The 27406-nt window shown below is 37.7% G+C and overlaps 1 protein-coding gene across 1 annotated transcript; it reads right to left on the bottom strand.

The window, feature by feature from the left end:
• Positions 1 to 15213: 15213 nt before the first annotated feature.
• Positions 15214 to 15627, bottom strand: LOC129523245 (peptidyl-prolyl cis-trans isomerase NIMA-interacting 4-like). Its single transcript, XM_055345850.1, has one exon. It carries the CDS (start codon positions 15607 to 15609, stop codon positions 15214 to 15216), a length of 396 nt encoding a protein of 131 aa, XP_055201825.1. The 5' UTR covers positions 15610 to 15627.
• Positions 15628 to 27406: the final 11779 nt, after the last annotated feature.

Genomic DNA, 27406 nt, shown 5'->3' with positions numbered 1-27406 from the left:
TATATTTTAGAGAAGGAGAGAGAAGAGGGGCAGGGGGAAGGATAGAGGGAGAGGAAGAGAGAGAAAGAGAGAGAGATAGAGAATTAAGCAGGCTCTACATCCAGTGTAGAGCCAGACATGGGGCTCGATTTCGTGACCCTGATATCATGGCCTGAGAAGAAATCAAAAGTTGGACACTTAACTGACTGAGCTACTCAGGTACCTCATAATATGCTTTTAGAAAAGTGAGATTACCAAACGATAAATAGAAAAGCATTTGCACAAAAGTCAGGATTTGGTTTAGTAAGGATTCGGGGGTAAGGATCTCTTCAAAAACATCAGGACATCTGGCAACAGTGGGTAGGACCAGAGTAATAATCATTTGAGGCTGAGATGCCCCCGTCCACTGTTAGATGGCCTGTGACCTATTCAGTTTCACCTATCCTCAGATAGCCCTTCTTACTCATGGATGTTAGTTGCCTAGCCCCTGTGAGAGCTTGAGACACTTATATAGGGTAGTTTGGGGAGTGGTGTAAGGCCCCATTGAGTGAAGGACAATGCTCACTATGAACTCCCACCATAAGTTTATTTCCCCTGATTTTTTTTTCTCTTAAGATTATTCAGGGGACACTAGTACCAAAAGAATTTATGATCTGTGTTTTGTTTGTACAGAGAATTCACATACCTTTGGTTGCCACTGAGATAACAGGGAGGTACAATCAGAGAGAACTTTCAAAAGGCTTCAAGCTACTGCCTAACAACATATGTTCTCTTAAAAATACAGGAATTTATAAAAATGCCAACTGTTGGAATTTCAATTTTCTGTTATAAATCATTCTTTCTTTTAATTTTTTTGACAGCTCAAAGCTAGCACACATAATTATTTCTTGTTAGATACTGAATAGAAAAGCCCAGAAGATATTGGGGGGATGACAGGAGACCCATAAGTAATGAAGGCTTTCCTGCATAATAGCAATATTGTCGTTCATACTATGTGATAATTACTAGTTACTAGTTACTTTTTTTCCAAAACACAACACAGTTCTGATCTATCTGTGCACAATTTAGAGTGGCTAGAATTCCTTTTTTTTTTTAATTGGAGTTCAATTTGCCAACATATAGCATAACACCCAGTGCTCATCCCATCAAGTGCCCCCCTCAGTGCCTATCACCCAGTCACCCCATCCCACCCACCCACCTCCCTTTCCACCACCCCTTGTTCGTTTCCCAGAGTTAGGTGTCTCTCATGTTCTGTCTCCCTCTCTGATATTTCCCACTCATTTTCTCTCCTTCCTCTTATCATCCCTTTCACTATTTTTTATATTCCCCAAATGAATGAGACCATATAATGTTTGTCCTTCTCCGATTGACTTACTTCACTCAGCATAATACCCTCCAGTTCCATCCACGTTGAAGCAAATGGTGGGTATTTGTCATTTCTAATGGCTGAGTACTAGTCCATTGTATACATAGACCACATCTTCTTTATCCATTCATCTTTCGATGGACACCGAGGCTCCTTCCACAGTTTGGCTATTGTGGACATTGCTGCTAGAAACATTGGGGTGCAGGTGTCCCAGCGTTTCACTGAATCTGTATCTTTGGGATAAATCCCCAGCAGTGCAATTGCTGGGTCATAGGGTGGCTCTATTTTTAACTCTTTGAGGAACCTCCACACAGTTTTCCAGAGCGGCTGCACCAGTTCACATTCCCACCAACAGTGCAAGAGGGTTCCTCTTTCTCCACATCCTCTCCAACACTTGTTGTTTCCTGTCTTGTTAATTTTCCCCATTCTCACTGTGTGAAGTGGTATCTCATTGTGGTTTTGATTTGTATATCCCTGATGGCCAGTGATGCGGAGCATTTTCTCATGTGCTTGTTGGCCATGTCTATGCCTTCCTCTGTGAAATTTCTGTTCATATGTTTTGCCCATTTCTTGATTGGATTGTTTGTTCCTTTGCTGTTGAGTTTATAGAATTCCTTTCATCATATGATTGCTGCAAGTCTTATTTGTGAATACTTCCCAGAGTATTCAGTGGACAGTGAACAGTGGCTCAGTCAAGAGACAAAGAAGGGAAAAAAGAAGCCTCATAAACCTCACAGTTGGAAGATTTAATTTATTCTTGGGGCACCCAGAATCAGGGAAATACATGAGAACTGAGAGGTGGAAGATTTAGACAATAGTACATTGAAGCTTTTTCCAAATACATTAAATTTCTGAATATAGTCTGGATTTCCTTAGGAGTTAGTGAGTTCTCCGTCACAGAAATGATTGAGAGGACAATGGATGGCCATTTGTAGGTGAAAAGGTACTGAAGCATTTAATATAGGTTGGAGTACACCTTCTCATGTTACTTCTAGACCATTCATAGTTGTGTAAGGCAATTCTGCCTCTCAGACTCTAAAAATAAATCCATCATATTTATCTAAATTTTAATAGTGGTCTATACAAGCTGGTGGGGTTTGGATTACCTTTAATTTCTCAGACTTGCTGAATTTTTCATATAGGCACTTACAATTTCTAAACAGAAAAAAAATACAAGTCCTAAAGAGAAATCCTCACTGTTTTTGTTGGGTTGCTGAAGGAAGCCAGCACCGCTACTTGAACTTAGAACATCAAAAATAAAACTTCAAATTTTTGGAATAGCTAAATGTTACAAAAAATAGATGAGATAACTAATGCAGCCTCCAAACATAATTTAAATACCAGTTTCATCATCCAGTATGTCCTGGTTATCTCACACAACAACCCAGCTTCACTCCTTCCAGCATTTTCTATAGCATATCCTTGAGCTACCACCTGCTTAGCTACTTATGACCTAGAATTAATTAGCATCTTCTGTGTATTTATTCTGCCTTCTCAACTAGACTGTAAACTTTGAAAAAGCTTTCCCATGACGGCAGTTAGCAGAACACTTAATGGACTTGTACGTATATAATTTAAATGCTTCTAGTGTGTGTATGGCCATTTTCCAAACTAACATAGCCATGTCTTTGTCAGCTTTTTTCATCTTTATAATATAGATCTCATCCAGTTGCAAACAATGCCTAATGACAGATACATTAAAAGGTATTTGTAGAAAGTTTATGCAGATATATTGACATTTTTTTCCAACAAAAGCTTTCTGATGTTAAGTCATCTTTCCATAAGGTGTGTTGTGTGTGTGCGTGTGTGCGTGTGTGTGTGTTTCCCCAATATACAATAATGGAACAACAGCCCCCACACAATAATCAGGAACTTATTTGCATTACCTTTTAGAATTAATTATATTTACTTCTAATTTTCTATTGCCTCTCTCAAGCTAAACAACTAATTTTTGGTTAAGTTTAATGTTCCTTCTGTCTTTGCTATTATTATTTTCTTTTTCACTTTCCCAGAACACACACTAATGAGAAAAGGAGGCATAATATGTACTTCAAGGGTATATTGGAGATCAGGGTTGTCACTCTTCAGAACTGATGATAGACAGATAGATGATAGATCATAGATAGATAGATAGATGATATATACAAATTTAAGGAATGTTTTATGAATTTATGTTTAGGGGTATAGTCAAAAGATACTTAGAAATGTCATTTGTTTCTATTAAAATATCTTTTTTAAAAAGTTTTAAATCCAGTCTACTTAACATACAGTGTTATATTAGTTTCAGGTGTAGAATATAGTGATTCAACGGTTCTATACAATACTTAGTCTTCATCGTGGTGTGAGTGCTCTTTCTTAATCCCATTTACCTACCTACCTAGATTTTAAATGAAGGGCATTGTGCTAGACCAGGGTTAATGCTAATATTGGTCTTTCTTGGTGTGCTTACATCTTCATAATCACATTCATTTCGAGATAAAATAATTGAAGCCAATAAAGCTCATCCGAATTTTTTTTGAGAAAATGTAAATGAGGTATTACAATAGAATCTAGTGGTACAATTCAATATAGCCAAGTTTCCACCTTCACCCCAGTGGCACTTAGGTAATGACTGACCAGTGTAGGCACAAATGCCCAGTACTTGCTTCAAAGCTGGACTATGCTTATGGTATAATTTATACTTCAGAGCTTCCCAAGGGATCAGCCTAAGGCTAGACCTCATCTGAACCCATATATTTGCTGTTTCTTCCCCTTCTCTAATCTGCTTCCCTCCCTCACAGATATCTCTAGGGAGCAGTCCTTTGATAAATTGCTTGCACACAAATCCCTATTTTGGGCTCTTCTTCCAAGAAATAAAACCTAAGACAAATAACATTAAAATTAGATTGAAAAACTGAACTCTGTTTCTTGACAATCAATCTTTGATAATAACGTCCATAGTAGATAAGCATGTTTAGGATAGTCATAATGGAGAGATAATTGAGATTTTTACTTTGGACCGGTGTCTCTCAACCAGAGCAATTTTACCCAACAAGCAACACTTGGCAATGTCTGGAAACATTTTTATTTATGAGAAGTGGGGTGAGGGGAAGGATGCCACTAGCATCTAGTGCACAGAAGTGAGAAATGCTGCTAGATATTCTGCACAGCACATGACATCCTCTTCCAACAAAGAATATTGGGCCCAAAATATCAATAGTATTACTATTCAGAAACCTTGCTATAGATCCAACACACTTTTTAATCCTGTGCACCTGCCTGTGTGCATGTGAATGTGTCTATATAGCTTTTAAGTTACACTACAAATCTAAAGAGAGTGTATCCATTTTTGATTCCCTTACATCATGGGTTTTTATTAAAGCCCTACAATTTAGAAGTACAAAAAAATCTACCCAGACATAGCTTGGGATGCATTCAAAAAATATATAGGGACATGTGATTGACCAAGTCAAATTTTCTTTTTGAGCAGATACTTAATTTTCTTCACGGAGATAATTGCTACTTTCCTCTTGCTTTGCATTTCCCATCCTGTGTGAAAAAAAAAGGATTAACTCATATCTAGCCTGCTTTGAATCCTGTACCTATAAGGCAATTATCTGGATGTGGGTTTTGTATTGTTTTTATTTGCAGGGCACAACGAAGTTAGGATATTTTGTTATAAATGTACTTATGTAACTGTTATGAATGTATGCATATATATAAATATGCCCACTTATACATATGTGCTTATTTTCTATGATTATGGTCATTAACATTAAAAGTCTTAAATAATTTGAATCCTTTCTTTTGTCAAGAGGAAACTGAATTAAGTTTGAAATTCTATTCTGTGATTTCAGAACTGGCACCCTCCTTTTATATACCCTTAGTATGCCAGGGCATATAGACCTCATGCCCAAAAAGCAACAGTGAATGTGATTTCTGCCACCATAATTCTGGTCCGTGACAAAGCCCATTCTCATTGTGTTTAAAATATATCCTTCAGCTCATCCCATGCAGGGGTGGTTTGAAAGGGCTGGCTCTTCTTTGTGTTGGTTCTGAATCCATCTGGCACTCCAATGTAATAGATTCCTTAGATTATCTGAATGCCAACTGATAAAGGAGGTGCTGGTGGACCCGCAGCTAACAGCTACCTCATGGCTTTTAGTGGGGCTGCACAGAATCCAGTAAAGACTTGGCTTGTGGGAAACGGGGAACTGCAGATGCAGCTTAGGCAAAGTCAATTTATAAAAATCCAAGTTTACACAAATGCTGAATAATGGACAGATTATAGAAAATAATTCTTCCTTTTGTGGATTTAATGATAGAGTTCCTTTAAATTGCATTATCCAAGTACATTTACAATATAACTTCATTTTTTGAAAGAAATCATACAGAATATTCCAGGAAATGGTTCCTTTTCTGCACTAAAATTATAAATCATAGAAAGTGTTGAGAGAGACCTTATTGATCATGCAGCTTAAATTTTAACATTTTAACTGTGGAGAGAAGTACTCAAAGAAGTTCAGTACTAAACAGTCCAGATGCCTTCAACCTCATGGAAACTTTGATTTAATAGCATCTGTTTTATAAAGTGGTCACACACATCAAGGGGCTTGGCCTGAGCTAATGCTGACTTTCCTGTGCAGAACTTTTCTTCCTCTGGTGAATTTACACAGCCATTGTTGACTCTGGGAATCACGACTCCCTAAGGGCTCTTTCACAACTCTTGAGTCTGTTATTACCTTCAATGCCACAATTATCAGCCTTTCTAGGGAGATAATCAATCAACTTGATGGTTCAATAAGTGCTTGTTAAATTGCACTGCACCAAGTTTGTTCACCCATCCATCCACCTGTGCTAGACTCTGGGGAGCATGGTGAAAAAATATAGAGGTTTAAGTAGATCAGATACTCTCTTGATGAGTTTTTGTGTCACAATTATAATGCAAAAGCTAGCTATGGCCACAGAACTCCAAAACACTGCCTTTATCTGCTCTCTGAAGTTTGAAGCTCTTTAAACAGTAATGAGTATCCTTGAGAGGCAACAAGTTTTTAGGAAAACCAAGTTGTTTAAGCATTTAACTGGAATGGAGACTGAGGGTTGACTCAAGTACCAGGATAAATTGCTGGTTACACATCCATTGTTCTGGGCCTCAGTTATGCTTGTCTGCAATACAGGTCTTTCTCCTTCTTTCTAGCAATAGATCCAGTCTACTTGGCTTATGGTGGTTGGCCAGAACCTAGTCTAAGCCAAATTGAATATCTCTACCCTTGGACCATATTGATTGATTAAAAATCAGCTCATTATACATGTTGTACCAGCTCAGGCATTCTCTAAGACTTTTACATTGGGATCTGGGATTTTTCTCTGAGCCTGGAGGTGCCAGTGGCTCTGCTTCTTGCCAAAAGAAGGAAACAAAATTCCTAATCTCCAAGAAATAGAAAGAGCTTCCATTCATGAGAAAGTCTATGTCTAGAAATGATTAAGGATGATCAAGTGGTTAAAAATACACATTTTAAAACCAGTCTGCCTCATTTCAAATCCATAGTTCTCCATGAATTCTGAGACCCCGAGAATGTTATGTATCTTCTCTTTAGCTCAGTATGACTCTAGGTGTGATGGGGATACAGTATCCACCTCATAGGACTGTGGTAGATCAAAGATAGCCTCAAATTCTTTGATATTCCTCTCACTGAGAATTGGTAAGACTCTGTGATTGTTTTAGAATCCAGCAAAAGTAGCATTGCACCAGTTTTGTGGCTCAGGCCTTAAGAATCTAGCAACTTCCACCTTGTCTCTCTTGTAACATTCCATTTCATACTCCTGAGCCACCTTGTAAGAAATTCAACATCTTACTGGAGACATCATGCAGAAAAGTTCTGAAATTGTGTGGAAAGTAAAGGGGACCCTACTGAGTCCAGTTCATCACCAAGTGAATGTTCATGGAACCATATTGAATGCTCCAGATTAGCCCTGTTTTAGTGGACAATTACCCATGCCTTATGGAGGCTGTTTTAGTGGACAATTACCCATGCCTTACCTACCTGAATTCCTGACCCCTACACACTCAAAATATAATAAGATGGTTGTTGTTTTTAGCTCCCAAGATGACCAAAACAATAATTTTAAGATTAAACAAAGCTCTATGAATAATACTTGCCAATAGCATTGTTTGATAAACTAATTATCATTGCCATGGTTCTGATCTGTTCTGAATTCGATTAATTCACTCCTTAGTAGTTAGCTATTCTTTTTTTAAAAAAAATCCCCCTATTTATCTGTAATCAATTTAGAGTTAGGGTCTTATCGCTTGTGTTCAAGTGGGTTCCTACTAATTCAGTATTTAAGATTCCTGAGATTCTCATTCTATGTGGATGATCCATCACACAAGTTACACAGAGATAAATATTTTTTTCACTTTTGTTCTTTTTAAATCACTATTTTTTCTGTTACTGGCTACAAATCTGTGACTTCATAATAAAACCAAACATAAAAACAAACTACCCCCCCACCTTACAAGGTCATAAGTTCTGCCTTTTACTTTTGTCTTATTTTTTTCCCATTAGTATATAATTTGTGGGAAACAACTGTCCATCTTATCAGGTATGTCAATGAAGACTACATCTTTCACATTCTTCTGTACCAAAACAATGAAACAGAGAAAGAGAAAAAGAGGAAGAAAATAGTAATTTGCTTAATGGAGAACAGATAGTAGTGATGGTGGTAAGCTGATGGAACCAAATAGTAGTCCTTAAGGTTTTGAGGAAATTGAGTAAAGTGAGGTTATACACACCTATTATTAGCAGATCTCAGATGGTATGTCCAAACCCTATCCTTGTTCATAAGCAAGAGTAGCAGGGAGAGAGGAGATTTTATCCTACATTTTTAGAGGAATTAAATGCTGTATTTTTCTGGATGGGTTTTTGACAAATGTTTTCTTAAAAATGCATCAACTTGTTTGCTTTGGTTTGTTGTCTTTTCTAAATGAATCTGAGAGATTGGGGTGAGAAGTGGGGCCATGGGGAAAAGGGAAGGTATAAGAACTGTACTGATTGATTGAGAGTGATTCAGGCCAGAGACTGGCAAAAAAAAAAAAAAAAAAATATATATATAAATATATATATATATATACTGTCTTTATGTGCCATTTAAACCCATTTAAACCCATATGAAATGGATATTCTTCATGATAGGCACAAAAACTCCTGGTTCTCTGCTAGGCACATGTTTATGTATCTTGCAAAGGAGGGGCTCTACCATCCTCCCAATTAACCCTATTACTTGTTCACTGGATCATGAAAGCTCTTTCACAGAAATAAGTAATTTTTAGGGGAAGAAGGAGATGTATATTAGACATGAATAGCTGTCTAGATAGCATCATTTCCCCATTCTTCCTTCTTAACAAAGTCCCTTAGGTAGCCTGTGTGCCTGGAGGAAGATGATCTCATTCAGAATTCTCAGGGTAGAGCTGATTGGCAGAAAGGAAGGTAATACTTTTAAAACAGTGCTTGTTCTAGAATGGGGCATCTGACTTGGTCCAATAAGGCTGGAAGAAAGATCATTTACTCCATAATGATGAAAAATGATGTTTAATTTTAAATTTTTAGCTGCTTGATGGGAATAAGCAAATAGGTAATCCAAATTATTACAGGCAACTATTTTTCCGTAAGTGCAACTATCCCAATGTTTAAGCCAGTAGTGTAATTGGAAGAACAAAGAAACAGGACCCTAATAACACTAGTGAGCTGTAGAATTCACATACCCAAATCCTTCCCTGATACAGGACTTATTATACTTAAAATGTCATTTCCATAATCTTTAAGGCAGTCAAAGAAGGTGCTTCTGATACTTACAAACCAAAATCTTCCTAAATTCAGAAGGAAATGACATTGGAACATTAAGAAATCATTCCTTATTTCCTGCAATTAAATTTATATAAAGAAGAGAAAGTGAAAGAACATGTAAGGACTCAGGATGACAAAAGACAGGACAGAAAAAGGAGATCTGTAAAGTCACAGAAAGTGGAGACTGGCTGAGCTCAAAGAAAACCTCCGTAAATTCACAATTTCCCCACAAGCTGTTTTAAAACTAGCTAACTCTAGACTAGAGGGCTGCTGCTTTTATTCTTTAATAATTTCTTAAATCCCTATCATGCACTTAGAGTAGTCAAAATTATAGAGATAGAAAGTAGGATGGTGGCTGCCAGGAGCTGAGAGGAAATGAAGGGCAAGGAAGTTAGTGTTTAATGGGTGAAGAGTTACAGTTGTATGAGACAAAAAGAGTTCTGGAGAATGAAGGTGGTGATGGTTGTACAACATAACGACTGTATTTAATACCACTGACTGCACACTTAGAGATGGTTAAACTTGCAAATATTATGTTATGTGTATTTTACCACAATAAAAAAAGTATAAGAAAAAAATACACACCATGTATTAAGCCAATAGAAATACAAAAGATACATACTTAGCTGTCAAGAAATTTTCAATATTAAAAAGTCCATAATAACCTCTAAATTTTTTATAGTTTCTTCTACTTACATTATTTCATTTAATGCTTAGAATAACATTGTGGGCATGTATATATTTCCCCATTTTATAGTCAGTGACTCAGTTTCTATAGTCCTATAAAAAGGAATCTGTGAAGTTAGGGTTTCAATCCACCTTGTTTTTTACACTGCACTACCATCTTTGGATATTAAGATTCTCTATCACATTGGGTACTGTAATCCATTTTGTAGAGGAAATTTCTCGGTAATACAGTAATAACAGTACTTCCCCAAGACCCAACACTTTGATACCAAGAAAGAAAATGATATTTTGGTATGACCACATTGTTTGTTAGATGGAGGGGTATAATCCAACATATGATCAGCAGTCACAGAACTGGAAGAGAGAAAATGGTCCAAATTGTGATTGAATCCATTAGCTTCAGATTCTAAGGACAGTACTACACCAGAACTAGCATCTTAGTGCCTGGAAAGGGACCAGACCAAATCCTTTGCTTTATCATGGTGTCACATCTTTTCTCAGAGGAGAAGTAAAAGACACAATTTTGAATCACAATTCCTGAGAGTTATTAGTGCACTAAGTATCAGTGAATGAGCTCTGCTGGTTGCAAATAAGACTGACAGGAAGCTGTACTAATTGCAGCACAATTAGCTAAATAATGGAGGAAAGGCAAGGTAATGAGTTGGAGAGTGAAGAAAAGAGTAGGCAAAGGTACCATGGATCATTATTAGTGGATTATTTGTGATTTTTTTTTGCATGGTTCCATTTACCTGTCATGCCCCATCTAAGACTTTTGTATAGTTGACAATTGCCCATAGGTTAATATTTAAGCAATATAATGTGTGATATATAATCTCTTATAATCTGGTGCATATCAAACCTGTCTCTTCTTATCATCTTCTTCTAGCATTATACGTAGTTCCCTACACTTATCAGATCTCTTATATCTTTAAGTTTTCATTAATTACTATTTTTTCTGGCTGGAACATTCTCTTTACATCTCTTGGAAATATTAACTATTAAAATGCTTCAAATTCTTATCATTCAGATAATGGTAAATAATCCACTTCTAGATTTACCTGCTGTCAACATTATTGAAGCTCTTTTAAATATTCTATTCATACTTTTTTTTTGAATTTCTTGTCCATATGGGCAATTCCTGAAGATAGCACTATGTGTTTCTCACTGTTTCATTCCTAGTACCTGATTTGTCATAGTTATTAAATATTTGTTGGATAAATTCTGAATGACTTTATACAGTCCTCTAAATATTTATGTACTTACTTTCTCATGAATAACTTGGCTGTCAGAAAGGACAGAGTTTTCTGTACTGGTTTAAGTTAGAGCTCATATAATTCAAGGAATATTTTTGTATTATAAATCTATGATTCAGTGTGTTACTAATAAAAAATTAAATTGCATGCACCTTATTGTTAGAGATGGCAGAGTGAATACATATATTTCTATTTAATCCATTCCCTAAGCCACATAAAGATGACAGAAATGTTTTAAAGCATGAAATACTGTGGAATAAAACAATGGGGGATAAGACAATAAAAAGATTTCAGAACCTGGAAACAAATGGAAAAGTGAAAACTGACTTAGCAGATCCCAGAAATCTGAATTCTGTGCTTAAAGTGAGAAAACCAAGAAGAAGCCTTATGTATAAACCCCTAAAAGACTTAGGACTTGGGGAAAACAAATAACTTAGAAGTGGGGTTTAGCATGGGAATAAGTGTCTTGTCTGAAGATCTCATTAGGAAAGAGTAAAATCCATAGATAATCTACCTCATTCTGTGTAGTGACATGGCTGATGAGTTGATGGCTAGAAGTCTATTTTCTACAGCGGGCAAAGTAGGTAGTGTTTTCATCTAGGATTCCAGACACATTTGAATGAAAAAATTCATTTCTGGAAAAATTTTAAAAGAGGGAGAGAGAGAAAATAAGTGAAAGTTTCACAGTAAATGTTGAATGTCTTTTCCAGTCTTCTCCTATATGATTCCCAGAAAAGTAGCAGCCAGTTCATACCCACCAAATGGGAACACTGAAGCAATTCTTGGGGATCTGACCAACTGGAGCTAAAAGACTGAAAAATACTGACATTAATGATTCTCAAAAAAACAGCCAATTCAGATATGCTAGAGTTAGGATCATACTGAATAGCTCCAATCAAATACACAGGGTTTCTGATCAACTCTATTCAAGCAAAGACAAGGCTTACTAGACATTTGAAACAAGCATTGGCTATGGAAAACAGATACCAAAGCTAAATGAACAAGTAACTCTTCTCCATTTTAGTTTCTTTAGTTTATTACTGTCCATAGTTTCTTTATTAATATTCTCAAAAAGATAAGTAGCTATATTGCATCTGTGCAACAAGAACAGAAAGCTACCTAAAGGAACATGCATAGGATGTACATGAGATCTTAATGATAGAAAAAAAAATAGAACATTTAGAACATAAAGTAAGGAAATAAACTTAATTAAGGAGAGCAAAGCAGAAGAAAAGTGACAAAGAATGGAAGGTAAATGATTCAGAAACTGCAATGTCTGAATAAAAAGTCCAGAAAAAAGAGAGAAAAGAAAATAGAGGGATGATAGCATCAAAAATGTAAACATTTTTTTCTAGAACTGAGAGGCATGAATATCTAGAAAAAAAGACACCAAAGAACATTACTGAGAATTTGAAAACATGAGTGATAAAAACAAAGTTCTAGAAGCTTCCAGATAAGGAGAAAAATATTTACATAAAAATTATGAATAATAATGGCTTGGAATTTCTCCCAAAATAGCAACTTCAGCTGTTAGAATGGGATAGAAAAATGTCTTCAAAATTCTGATAATTTTTTTTCAAAGGAACTGTATATTCAGATTGTCAAGATACTTTCAGTTGTGCCAAAAAAAAAAAAAAAAGTTACCTGCTATACACTCTGTCAGGAAGATACTGGAAAAATCTTATACTAATCTGAGGGAGAAAACTGAGAAAGACCAAATGTAATGCAGGAAATAGAAGAGTCAGCAAAAGAGGTAAAACATTTCCCTATAATGTCTTAAGGAGTTTGCACAATGACATTCGTTCACTAGATTTAGCTATTTTTTTTTAGAATGGAAATGGCTGGAAAGGAGATATTTCTTTAAGAAAATGAAATTCATAAAAATTTAATTTCATTGCAGGTATTGAGAAACAATTAGCTCAGCTAGTAAAGAATTTGGGATTGGATTACTGATTTCCTCTTATACAGGAAAGGAAACCAGCCATATCAAATACTACATGTCTCATTTATGAGCAGTGTTAACACGGTAAGAATAATTTAAATAATAAACATTGACCGATTTTCATTTTACAACTATGTCAGAAGGATGTTGGGGCAGGGATAGTCAGGATAGTGATGAAATAAGTACATTATTATCTTAGTCTACAGACAATTTTTTAAAAAGAACTAACAATATAAGCTTTACTTAGAGATTTTTTTCCTCGTATGTTGGTAATGACTCTTCTGTGTATTCAATCAGGAAGAAACTCTACATTCTTCAACTTGATCTCTCAGCAATGTTTATCACTATGGGAAATTCTGAAGGAACATGGCAAGTGTGAGAGAGTCATATCTTTTCTGTCCCAACTGGAGTGATAGAATTCAGTCACATGGCCATTTCTAATTGCCTCAGAGGTTGAAGCCTAGCTGTGTATCAAGGAAAAACAGGAAACAAATTTTGGTGAACAGTTAGTATTTCTGTCACAATTTGTGAAACTATTTGATTCTTTAAGTCCATGTACAGCCTACTGTTTCAGCTATGATATTTTTCTAAAACGATAAGTAGACCAGAAGGAGTCTGGCATTGTTTTAATTATAAAATTTCATGGAAGTTACAAAGTACTTCTTGTCTGGAGTAACTTTGTTCTGTGTTTCCTATAGGGGAAAGTCAATGGTCTTTCCTAAGAAGACAAGCTATACATTAAACAACCTAATCCTAAAATAAAGACAGAGAAGGTGGAATTATCTCTATTTTACATAGGGAACAACTGGACTCTTGAATAACTGACAGACACAAAGTTGGTCATTTACTCATTCACTTCTCTGATATTTATTAGAGCGTCTACCATAGGCCAGTCATCATCTATGTGCAACAGATATGGCAGCAAACAATCCAGACAAGCTTTCTGCTCAGATGAAATGTTAATCCTAGAGAGGTTGTCCAGTGGCAGAATGAAGATCCTAATTCAGGTCTTCATTCTGGAAGTTCAAAAGATCCCCACCAACTCCTGCGGTGCTTCTTTGGCTCATACATTTCCTATATCGTATCTCATCAGTTGCACTGAAATAAATTCTCTGCAGCTATACAATCAGAGGGAGCTTCTCCTATTTACACAGTCAACAAAAGATGCAAATTCTCTTTGGGAGAATTTCTGTGAGTCAAAATCACACCTCTTTTTTCCCCTTACCAGCTTTTGACAGATGCTTCACACCAGTGAGAAAAGAAAGACATGCACATTCTCTTTCTGGACCTCCATTGCTTTCCTCCAGCAATTACAGAGGCACTTGTGACAGGCACTTTTTTTTCTGGCTGCCGCTAAGACATGTTAGGCGTGTTCTTCTATTCAAACAGACCTGGGATAGTCTAGTTTCCTGTTATGATGTCTGTAACATATTTATCTAGCTGCCTGAAAAATCACCAATTGTTTCTGTTTACTTCATTTGGGAAAACATCACCCTCCAACATCCCTACTTGCACTTACATGGTATATGCTTAGTGTATTAGTTAGTGTTAAGTTCAGTGAAAGAGAATCTTTTACAGAAGAGTTCTAAACTTGCACTGAACATAAGAACAGTTACAGGAAACACAAAAATTCGAGAAGAGCTGTCCTTAGGGGATAATCATTTAACTCATTGTTCAAAGCAGGATAATTTGAGGATGAGAGATGATGCTGTTAATGTCAGTGATATTGAGACCACAAATGTAAATAGTATCTTGGACCGAAAGGAAATGTGAGCATTCAAGAGTAATTTCACTTTCTTTATCCATTGATGAATGAATGGGTAAACAATATGCGGTACATACGTCAATAGAATATTACTTAACCTTAAAAAGGAAGAAAATTCTGATACATGCCACAGCATTATGCCAAGTGAAATAAATCCGTCACAGAAGGGTAAATGCTATATGATCCCATTCACATGAGATATCTAGGATGGTCAAATTCAAAGAAGCAGGGAGAAAAATATGATGGTTGCCAGGCACTGAGAGGAGGGGGAAATATGGACTTAATGTTCAATGAATATAGAGTCTAAGTTTAAAAAGATAAAATGTTCTGTAGATAGATGGTTGTGATGGTTACACATGTAAATTTATTTTCTTTTTTTTTCAGTCTTTCATACCGTTTTATTTTCTCCCTTCAACCACAATAATATGATATCCAAATTTTGTCCTGATTGGAGGGTCGGTAAACACAGGCTTATCTGGCCCACTTACAGGCAAGGCAAATGCTGCTTCTTGAAATGGTCCCACCATGGAACCTCTGGTCATCCAACCCAAGTCACCCCCTTGCCTGGCTTTATCTTCACTATACTGTGTGGTCACTTCATTGAATCTCATTCCAGACTTTAACTTTTCCATGGCTTCCATGATTTTCCCATGTTTTTCACACAGAATGTGTCTAATCTTTATTGTATTACCACCACCTTTGGGACCCTGGGCCTTCTTGTCAGAACTATCACTCCCGGAGGCGGCTCCCCCTTTCCCCCCTTTCCTGGAACCGCTCTTTCCCTTGGGTGGCATCTCTGAAAACTGAGACCGAACCCTCAATGGCTTCCTTCGCCGCACAAAGTCCTTGTAAATTTATTTCATGTCACTGAACTATATACTTAAAGATGGTTAAAATGATACATTTTATGTTACATATATTTCACCACAATAAAAAAAATGATTGACTTCACTTTATCCATTGGGAAAATGTTAAAACTAGGACCTTCATCCCAGGCATAACATCATGATCCTAATTAAGAGTCATAGAAGTTAGGGTGTGGTTGAATTACCCAGTGTTCCCCTCTGTTATCATCATTTGAAAGACAACATGAAAAATCCAATGGAGATTTACTCCTGGCAAAGCTGGTCAGAGAACTCAGACAGCCTTCTCACCTCCCTCCTCAACCTAGACTTGAGTACAGACCAGATATTAGTGACCATGGCAGGCAGAAAATCTGTAACTAAGTGAGCAGATTTGCTGACTGCTCCAAAGCAAACTCTTTGGTTTGACTGCTGGCTCCCCCAAAGCAAACTCTGCTTGATTTGCTTATTAAAGGAAGCAAGGTGCACTCTCTCTTCCTGAGAGTCAGAGGCCCAAAAAAGCCAAGAGAGAAAAGATCTAGGAGATCAAGAGGAAGCTGATCTTACACCATGTGGGTTTCAGATAGTGGCCCAATCTGCCTTTCTATTAAGCCTCACAAATGTCAGCTTCTTCCCAGGCTCAACAATCACCCCAGAAGCCCCCATATGCTATATAGCTATATCCAGTGAAGAGGAAAACATAAAGGGGTGAAAGAGAACTGAAAACAGATTCCTCTCCAACAAAAAACACTTTTAACCTTTGCTTTTCCTGTAGCCTCTTAGACACACAACAAAAACATTTTCCATTCCTTTAACATCCAACATTGGGAAGTATTACATTTTCTTCTTCACCTTGTGGCCCATCATTTTCTATGCATGCCATTCTGTTTCCCATTTACTCCTGAGGTGGTACACAAAAGAAAGAACCATTTGGAGTGCACATCACAAAGAGGGAGGGGGGTCATGGTCCTTAGATGCAAGGTGAACTGTTCTGGCACTGTGTCAATCCTGCAATCTACTTACCTTTCTCCTGACCTGCACTGATTAACTGATTCATATATCTATGACCTCTAATCCTTCAGCCCCAACTTTAGAGCAAGCTAAAGTTGGGGCTGAACACAATGGTGTTAACTTCTGGTTCCTGTTTTCCATAAGAATCCATGCCACCACAGCTTGGGGGTTCCATAAATGCCAGTGCTCCTGAGAATGTCCAGGTTCCTGCCCCAAGGGATCCTATTCTATAATAACAATCTAGAGATTCTGGAACAGCTGATGTCAGGAATGCCTCCTCACAGGCCCTGTGGGGCCTCCGGGAGGAAAGAATTTCAAGAAGATTAGGAGATGAACGTGTTCTGAAAGACAGCACACAGTTAGCCTTGACTGCAAATTGGGTATTTTATTGCATTTGTCTGATGGATAATCACAGATAAAGACTTTGATCTTTATCCCCATGGCTGCAATAAGAAAAAAGGCAGGAACTCTGTGTACTACCTTTTATTTCTTTTTTCTGCAGTTCCTGGAAAACAGAACCCATTAAAATGCTCAGAAGAATCTCTCTGTTGTCTTCTTAAGCATCAAATCAAGTGCCGCTGTGTGTTACTGCCCCCACCTCCCTCCACTGCGTGGTAAGAAGGAGAGAGGGAAAGAGTATGAGAGTCTTCTCCCTCAGCAGAGAGACTCATGGATAGGGAAGAGGAAGAATGTTAAAGGGGAGGGAAGAGAAAGAATGGAGGATTAGATGCTGAGTATCAGAGAAAAGAGGAGGAAGAGAAATCACTCTGGCCATTATTGCATGGCAGCTGGAATGCCATGATCAGATCAGGGTTTTATTTCTCACACACTGGACTCTGAGGGCCTATGGCCTGGAGTGGCAATGTCAGGAAGGTTTTACCTCCCTCTGTAATTGTACCAAGTGAAACATTCCACAAATTTGAGAACTGAATCCAAATCAATCAATCAATCAGCATGTAGGGAAGCAGTAGCAGAGTTCCAGGAGCCTGATAGCCTAGCACGGTGCTCCTTCCATCCCGTGATGCATTTAATTGAGTCCACTTGTTATCTAATCAATATGATTAGTGATGATGTTCATTAAGGACAAAAGGGTAACTTTCATCATAAAATGAAGATTAATGTTAACTTTTATGTGCCCTCACTAAGGAATCAGCCAAAGACCAAATGCTTCAAAGCTTCAGATAAATTCTGGTGTGCTGGAGCAGATGTGTATGGTTGCACAGGGCACACTGAGGTGCTAGCACCCAGGGCCCAACCCCGAGGGAGGGTGTGGGTGCAGGACCACACATATTTCATCCTGTTTTGACAGACTCCAATGTAATCATATACCATTGTATCCAAAGAGGACAACACACAGAATCATTTAGTTTTAATGTGAATTTGTGGAATATTTTACATGTTTAACATATTTAAAGTCTTAATTCTGTATCTTAATTTTCTCATGTTTTAATGTACCAGCATACCTCAGAGAGATTATGAGTTTGGTTCTAGACCACTGCAGTGAAGCCAATATCATAATAAGGAGAGTCAAATGAACTTTTTGGCTTCTTAGCATTTATAAAAGTTACATTTACACTATACTGTAGTCTATTAAGTGTGTAATAGCATTATGTCTAAAAACAATGTATTTACCTTAATTACAAAATACTTTACTGGTAAAAAAAAATGTTAAGTATTACCTGGGCTTTCAGTGAGTCATAGTCACTGACCATAGATCTCACCTCGTTTTACTGTGTTTCACTTTATTGTACTACACAGATAGTGCATTTTTTACAAATTGAATCTTTGTGGCAGCCTTGCATTGAGCAAGTCTGTCAGTGCCATTTCTCTGCATGCATTTGCTCACTCCCTGTCTCTGAGACACATTTTTGGTAATTCTCAAATTTGAAGCCTTTTCATTATTACTATTTTTTATGATAATCTGTGATGTTATTATTTTGATTGGGTGCATTACCAACCATACCCATATAAGATGGTGAACTTAAATGATGAATGTTGCATGTGCTCTACTATACTTCCTATTCCCTGAGATATAACTATATTGAAATTGTAAAAACCTTACAAAGGTCTCTAAGTGTTCATGTGAAAAAGTCACACATCTCTCACTTTTAAAGCAAAAGCTAGAAGTGATTAAGTTTAGTGAGAACGACACGTCAAAAACCAAGGCAGGCAGAAAGCTAGGCCTCTTACACTAGCTAGGCAAGCTGTGAATGCAGAAGAAAGGTTCTTGAAGGAAGTTACAAGCGTTATCCTTGTGTACACATAAATGATAAGAAAGTCAAACAGCCCTGTTGCTGATATAGTGAGAGCTTGAGTGGTTCAGATAGAAGATCAAACCAGCCACAATATTCCCTTAAACCAAAGCCTCATCCAGAGCAAGACCCTGACTCTCTTTAATTCTATTACAGTTGACAGGAAACTGGAGAAAAAAAGCTTGAAGCTAGCAGAGGTGGGGTTCACGAGGGTCGAGGAAAGAAGCCATCTCCACAATGTAAAAGTGCAAGGTGAAGCAGCAAGTGCTGATGTAGATAGAACCTGCAGCATGTCATCCAGAAGATCCAGCTAAAGGTAACTACACTCGACAACAGATTTTCAATGTAGACAAAACATCCTGCTATTAGAGAAGATGCTGTCTAGGACTTCCATAATTAAAGAGGAGAAGTCAGTGCTTGGTATAAAAAAGCCAGGATGACTGGTTCTCTTATTAAGTGCTATTGCAGCTGGGGACATTAAATTAAAGCCAGCATTTGCCTCCAAGTCAGATGAGAAGAGGGAGAGGGAAGGGGAGAGAAGGAAGGAAGAGTTTATGTGTGTACACCACATTTTAAAAATAAAGATCTAAGAACAAAAACAAGACAAAACAAAAAAAAAGCCAGTGTTCACCTATCATTCTGAAAATCCTAGAACCCTTAAGAATTACGCTAAATCTACTTTGCCTGTGTACTATAAATGGAACAACAAAGCCTGCATGATGCCACATCTATTTACAACATGGTTTACTGAATATTTTAAGCCCATTATTGAGACCTCTGCTCAGAAAAAAAAGATTCCTTTCACATTCCTACTGCTTACTGACAATGCACCTGATCACCCAAGAGCTCTGATGGAGATGGACAATGAGATTAATGTTGTTTTCATGTCTGCTAACACATTATCCATTCTGCAGCTCATGGATCAAGGAGTTTTTTTTTGAATTTCAGTCTTAATATTTAAGAAATACATTTTGGCTGTAACTGCCAAAGATACTGACTCCTCTGATGGATCTGGATAAAGCAAATTGAAAGGCTCCTGGAAAGGATTCAGCACTGTAGATGTCATTAAGAACACTCGTGATTTGTGAGAAGAGGTCAAAATATCAACATTAACAGGAGCTTGGAACAGGTTGATGCCAATTTGAGAGGTTCAAGACTTCAGTGGGGGAAATAACTGCAGATGGGGTGGAAATAGTAAGAAAACTAGTATTAGAAGTTCAGTCTGAAGATGGGGCTGAGTTTCTGCAATCTCATGATAAAACTTTAATGGATGAGGAGCTGCTTCTTATGAATGAGCAAAGAAAGTGGTTTCTTGAGATGGAAACTACTCTTGGTGAAGATGTTGTGAAGACTGTTGACATGACAACAAAGGATTTAGAGTATTATATAAACTTAGTTGATAAAGCAGCAGCAGGGTTTGAGAGGATTGACTCCAATTTTGGAAGTTCTGCTGTGGGTAAAATGCTATCAAACAGCATCACATGTTACAGAGAAATCATCCGTGAAAGAAGTCAATCGATGCAGCAAACTTCATTGTTGTCTTACTTTACGAAATTGCCACAGCCACCTCAATGTTCAGCAAATGCCACCGTGATCACTCAGCAGGCATCAACGTCCAGGCAACAACCTCCACCAGCAAAAAAATTATGACTTGCTGAAAAGTAGAATGATGGTCAGCATTTTTTTTAGGGATAAAGTATTTCTTAATTAAGGTATATACACTGTTTTTTTAGATGTATTGCTATTGCATATTTGATAGACTCTAGTAGAGTATAAACATAACTTTTATATGTACTGGGAAACCAAAAAGTCATTCAACTTGCTTTTTTGTCATGGTCTGGAAATGAACTTGTGTATCTCAAAGGAATGTCTGTAACCTTAACATTGCATGTACCCTAAACCCCACTTGATTTTTGAAATGCCCTGAGTGTGTGTGTGTGTGTGTGTGTCTTAATGTTAGAGTGGGAAAGTCTTAAGGTGAAAAGAATCCTAGGTTGAAGATTAAATTGCATGAAATGTTAAGAATTGCCAGGTTTGTTCACCAGCCCTTTACTTATTTACTTTTGGATGGCAACATAAGTCCCAGAGCAATTAATTATGGGCCTAGTCACTGGAATCACATATTTACCAGGTACAATTTGTAGAAATAGTTAAAACTTCTGAAAAGGAAATAAACCTCTAAGGTTGTCTCAGAATCAGGTACATGGGGCATGGTTTTTGAATGACACGTGTAAAAGAACGACCCCTAGTGCTAAGAAGCCAAAGCTACAGGATGTAATTAAAGAACCAGCTCTGCCTGGGTTTGAATGGAAACGTATTGAGTTATAAAGCAACATGAAGCATCCTCGAGGAGAGCACACAGCTGCCTGGATTTATCTCTAATAGTTTAGCAATCCCACTGGAGTAATTCCAAAGGCCCCGTTCCCCATAGAAGCCTAGACTTAGACCATCAGCTTGTAGGGAACTTTTCTTCTAACTTCTCTTTCCAAAGAGCAACACGATGCACAGTATTACTTTTAGTTATCCATCCAGCTTTTACCTGAAAGGTTCCAGTCACAAGACACATTGTAGTCAGCATTTATCTCCCCCCCCCCCCCCCGCCGCATAACAACAAACTCTATTTCTTGGGATGGGGGTGAGGCTTCCCTCATGTGCCTAATTTTGGGGAAGGGGTAGGAAGCAGAGAAGATTACTCTTCTTATTATTATAGACATGGGATGTAGAAGATCTTTCCTTTCTCAGCTCCTTTACATCTAGGATCTAAGCATGAACTAAGAGTAGATAGTTGTATATTCCTGCTCAGGAATGTGGATCTAGAATGAGGCAGTGATTTACAGTGGCAGTGGGAGCATGCAGAGTTCATGTCTAGCAGATGTGGTGTGTCTGATGCATTTAACATATTGTGCCATGGCCAGATTATATCATCCCTAAATTTTGTACTCCTTTGTTCCACTCCTTTCCAAACCTCCTCCTCCAAACTTTCAACATCTTGTAACATCCCAGTAAACCTCCTGCTTAGGCAAAATTGGTTTCTCTTACTTGCAACCAAGAATCCTAATGTCCCTTGTCTACTTCATCACTGGGATGATGAACAACTTCATGTTATATATTCCCATCAGACCTGGCGCTGCATTCTTCTGCAATTTGATATTCCTTTTGTATAAAGTGAAATTCTTCTCCAAGTGTTCACATTATTTTTTCAAAGCCTTAGTGTCTCCATATTAACATTTCTGTAAGGATAGAAAACCATCTATATAAAGTTGAATAACTAGAAGACAATTGCCTAGATATTTTCATTAGTCTGAGGTGGTGATGCTATTATTATTGAGGCAACGATCTTCCTCATAGTATCTCATAAAACTTGTTGACCTTATGGTGCCCCCTACCATCTTGGAAGTAGACAATGTAGTGGCCTTAGTCAAGCTCAAAGGTATAAGATGTCTTATTTTTCCTTCCTTGAAGGAATCTTCTCTAATTATCCAGTTATCTAACCAACCTTCATCTACCTCCCACCTACCCTTAATCACCATGCATTCCATATCTCACAGCCAACGACATTAAAAGGAAAGATGGAAAAGGGAAATTTGTCTATTTTTCTTCTAATATATGCCTCCAGAATCCCTAACTTTCTTGTGTCAACTAAAACTTTTAAACTTTCCAGATTAATCAGGACACATACACTACCTTCGAGAAAGCTTCCCCACCTCAATGATAGTCCCCTCTAAGTATCTCCACATAAAAATGAGACTGGACAAAAATTATATAAATCTTCCATAGTAAATAGAATACAAATGGATCATGGAATTATAATTAGATTTCAAACACCAAAAAGGCCCAAAACTCATCTTGGAAATATAGGAAATTAGAGGAGGTACCATACACCAAGAAGGACTTCTAGCCAGGAGAAAAGCAGGTTCTGACCAGCTAATAATATTTAGTCCTACAAGTTAGAGAGTCAACATTGCTCATTCCAACTCAATTTGACTCTCTTTTTTTTTTTTTTCTAAGATTTTATTTATTTGGGAGAGACAGAGAGAGACAGTGTGAGAGCATTAGCAGGGGGGAGCAGCAGAGGGAGAGAGAGAGAAGCAAACTCCCTGCTGAGAAGATGCCCAACACCAGACTCTGTCCCAGAACTCTGAGATCATGACCTGAACCAAAGACAGACACTTAATTGACTGAGCCACCCAGGCACTCCCTTCTCATTTCTATTTCTTTTTAAACCTCATTAAAATTCTATAAAATTTCTATCCAGAGTGAGACATCTTAAATTCTCGTTATGAGAATTTGCATTCTGAAAATCAATAGTACCCAGAATTGTCAGAGAAAAACTCCATGCACAGTTGTATCCTTACTATCTCAAGAAAAAGAACTTGAACAATGTAAGTTTTTGGTGTTCTACAGCAAGGAGACGTTAACCAGAAGATGAGTGTAAGCCTAAGTTATTTGCCTGAGTTTTCAGGTTACCAGTGCTCCCATGTATTTCCTTTTCCAACACTATAACAGGAAATGAACAGCCTCCAAACATCTTCCTTTGAACAGTGCTTTATTTTTATTTTTATTTTTTTTTAATTTATTTACGATAGTCATACAGAGAGAGAGAGAGAGGCAGACACAGGCAGAGGGAGAAGCAGGCTCCATGCACCGGGAGCCTGACGTGGGATTCGATCCCGGGTCTCCAGGATCGCGCCCTGGGCCAAAGGCAGGCGCCAAACCGCTGCGCCACCCAGGGATCCCTGAACAGTGCTTTAATTGCTTAAAATGCATCTTTACGGCAATTACAGTGGATCTGCTAAAAACCTACAATGCATTTAAACAAAGCTTTCAGAAGCAGTCAATTGTCCTATTGAACAAATATGGACAACTTTTTTTTTTTTTAAGATTTTATTTATTTATTCATGACAGAGAGAGAGAGAGAGAGGCAGAGACACAGGCAGAGGGAGAAGCAGGCTCCATGCAGGGAGCCGGACGTGGGACTCGATCCTGGGTCTCCATGACTACACCCCAGGCTGAAGGTGGCGCTAAACCAATGGGCCACCAGGGCTGCCCTGGACAACTTTTTTGTAGATGGATGTTACTACTGTACATTCATCAGAACACAAAATATTATATCACATTGAACTATTCTAGAAATTAGCATCAGATTGAGCTATGTGGGGGAAAAAGTTATCAAAAAACTCAAGTGGCCTTATAAGTATAACAACATACTGGAAATTTTGATAGCAAGATATTTCCAAGGAGTCAAATTATCTGTAGAAGGCAAAAAAAGAGACAGACTATACATAAAAGGTCCCACAGCTGCTAGATTATGTCTCCCTCCTACAGTGCTTCAAATGCACACATTAACACATAACCTCAAATGATATTTACCTTCATGGTAAATAACCATGACTCAAAACATGCACACACATACACACGATTTAACCCTACAATTTAATCCAGCTTAATATGTTCTTTTTCTTTTTTTTTTTTTGCCTTGATATCCTCTACATAATTTTCCCCCTTTTGCTATTATTGAGTAATAATGTAAATATGTAAATTTGTACATCACAAAATCCATCGATTTTGAGTGCACAGTTGGCTCAGGCTTGACAAATGTTTACACCTAGGTCATCACTCGAATCAGGATATGTCCAACATACCAAAGCTTTCTTTGGGCACCTTTTTAGTCAGGCTTCTCTCCTACCCAGACAAATACTGCTCTGATCTCTTTGACCATAGATGAGATGTGCCTGTTCATAAACTCAATATAAATAGAAGCATACAGTGTGAGTTCATTTGTGTTATCTGATGCATTCAACTAAATTCATTTTACAGCTCACTAACAGGTTGCAACCTTCAGTTTGGGGGAAAAAAAATGCTGTAATGCATACCATCAACTGGTGTAACATCTGATTGCTTGGTGTGTTTTTTTTAAAAAAACAAACCACTCAGGCCTCTCCCACAGAGTTTCTGATTAAAATGTAGATTACCGGGACCTACTCCAGGCCAACTAACGCATACATCCTAGTGTGGTTCTGATGCAGGTTTGTTCAAGGACTACATTCTAATATGTTTTACAGCCAGGTTTTTCAATCACTCTAAACAATGCTTTCACCATGTCACCACCTCTATCCCATCTAAGAAAATACAATGACTCCTTGTTTACTGCCTACTGAATCAAACCAAAGTACCTTCACCTGCCACATAAAGCCCTCCATCAAAGGGTCTTGCTTTCCTGGCTGATGCAGCTTCCTATTACACAGCACAGAGGATCTCTATGGTCATCAGTCTCCTTAGTGACCCCTGCTGCCCATTCAGCCCCGCACTGCAAAATCTAATGCTAACTTTTTCCTGCATTCAAGACTCTATCCATGCTCTTTAAATTGAATAACAGTCTCAGATTTGTATTCCCTGGAACCCGTGTTGGTGGTGGGTAGGTCTGTAATAGCCAAGTATGTAAGGCATTGGAGCTTCCTTCAGGCGATTGATTGACTTGTGTTAATTCTCCTCCACAAAACTGTGTTCTATGCGATTTTTCTGTCAGAGAGAGCATCCTTTGGCCCTACCACCTTGTTAGAACAATGGTGCTATATGGTCTCCTGGGTATATTTGGAAACAGTTTGGTCTCATTTTTCCTTATGCTTTTGTACTCTGCAAATAGAAGAAGTAAAGGTCCTTAAGTTATGGCTAAAACAAAAGCTGTAGAAATCTATCACTAAAGGTAAAAAAAGAAGGAGCAGACTAAAAGAGAGAAGCCTGGGGAAGCTAAAGGCAAATTTCAATTTATGATCTTATGTTCTAGTCTCTGCTCTCTGACTCATATGAAACACAGTACAAATGCATGTTGATACCAGAGTTCAAAGCACTCTCTCAGTTATGTTCTTTCATATGTTCATTCATTCATTCATTCATTCTCGCTTTTATTCACCCAACATGTATTCTTGAGAGTACAATCTATGGTCTCTCAGGCACTTGTCTAGGCACTGAGACCCCAGCTATGAGTAAAAGAGTCTTTTATATTCAAAACAAAGGCTCTTACATTCTAGCAGGAACATGCAGAGAATAAACCTGTAAATATATAGGGTGACAGATCATAAATTTAGGTGAGAGGAAAAAAAGAATGCACTATTTACAAATGGTGATAATAGAAATTCTCCTCAATAAGGTAACATTTTAACAGACTTGAAAGAGGTGAGAGAGCAAGCTATCCAACTACCTAGAGAAGAGAGGGTCAGCAGGAAAAAGAGGAACTGCAAAAGCCTTAAGGTGGAAGCCCTATTAGTGTTTGATGATCACCAAAGAAGCTGTTATGGGGGAGCTCAGAAAAATACCTTGGTGCTAGAACACAAAGATCCTGGTAGGGCCTTGTGAGAACACACCCACTTACTCTGAGTCAGTTAAGAATGAAATGAAGGGTTTTGAGGTAAGGCACACATGGTACATTTTGTATTTTCATAGATTTACTCCTGCTAGTGTGTTGAGAATAGAACAGAGGGAAATCAAGGAGTAATCAAGGGAGGCTGTTACAGTAAACTGGGTATACAATGATGATAACTTGCATCAGGATGGCAGGATTGAAGGGGCTAAAAAAAAATGAGAACTATGAATATATTCTGAAGGCAGCAGTGACAAGATTTGTGAAAGTGTGAGGCACAAGTACAAGAGGGTAATCTAAGATAATTCCAAGGCTTTTGGTCTGAAGGGCATGAGAGATGGGCTCACCATTTCCTAACACTGCTGGAGCAGGTGGCAGAGGGTCTAGAAAGTAATTGTCCAACATGTTAAGTTTGAGGTGCCTTTCAGACATCCAAGTGGTGATATCCAGAAGGCAGGGTACATAAAAGCATGGAGTTCATGTGATACGTTCAGTTCTGCAGTTCATGTGATATGTTCAGTTCAGAGACAGGTCTTGGATTTGTCACTGCATAGTTGGTATATAATAGTCATGAAATGGGATGGCTGTACAAAGAGAAGGAATGATATCTACGGAATGAGCCATTACCAATATATGACTGTCAGACAGGTGTGGAGAGGCCAATAAAGGAGATGGAAAAGTAATGTCCAGTGATGGAAGAAGACAAACAGGAAGATGTGGTGTCCCAGGAGCCAAGAAAAAAAAAAAAAGTAGTTTAACAAGGAACATGTTAACAAGGTCAAATACTCCTATAGGACAGTATGATGAGGACTGAGAATTAACTACTGAATTTACAAATATAGAGTTCATTAGATTTTAACAAGAGAAGGTTCAGTGAATGTGTAAATACTTACAGAAATGGGTTGAATAGAGAATTTCAGGAGGTAATTGGAGATAAAAATTATAAATAACTCTCTCAAGGATATTTGACACAAAGCAGATGAAAAAAAGGTGGAATGCTTGAACTACCAAACAAGGAAGTAGGAACAAGATACATACACATATATCTCATCTCTCTGTCTCTCTCTCTCTCTCTCTCTCTCTATATATATATATATATATATATATATATATATATATGTGTGTGTGT

The sequence above is a fragment of the Nyctereutes procyonoides genome, unplaced genomic scaffold (assembly GCF_905146905.1).
Source record: "Nyctereutes procyonoides isolate TBG_1078 unplaced genomic scaffold, NYPRO_anot_genome, whole genome shotgun sequence".
NCBI classification, from domain to species: domain Eukaryota; kingdom Metazoa; phylum Chordata; class Mammalia; order Carnivora; family Canidae; genus Nyctereutes; species Nyctereutes procyonoides.
This window is presented reverse-complemented; position numbering and strand designations above follow the sequence as displayed.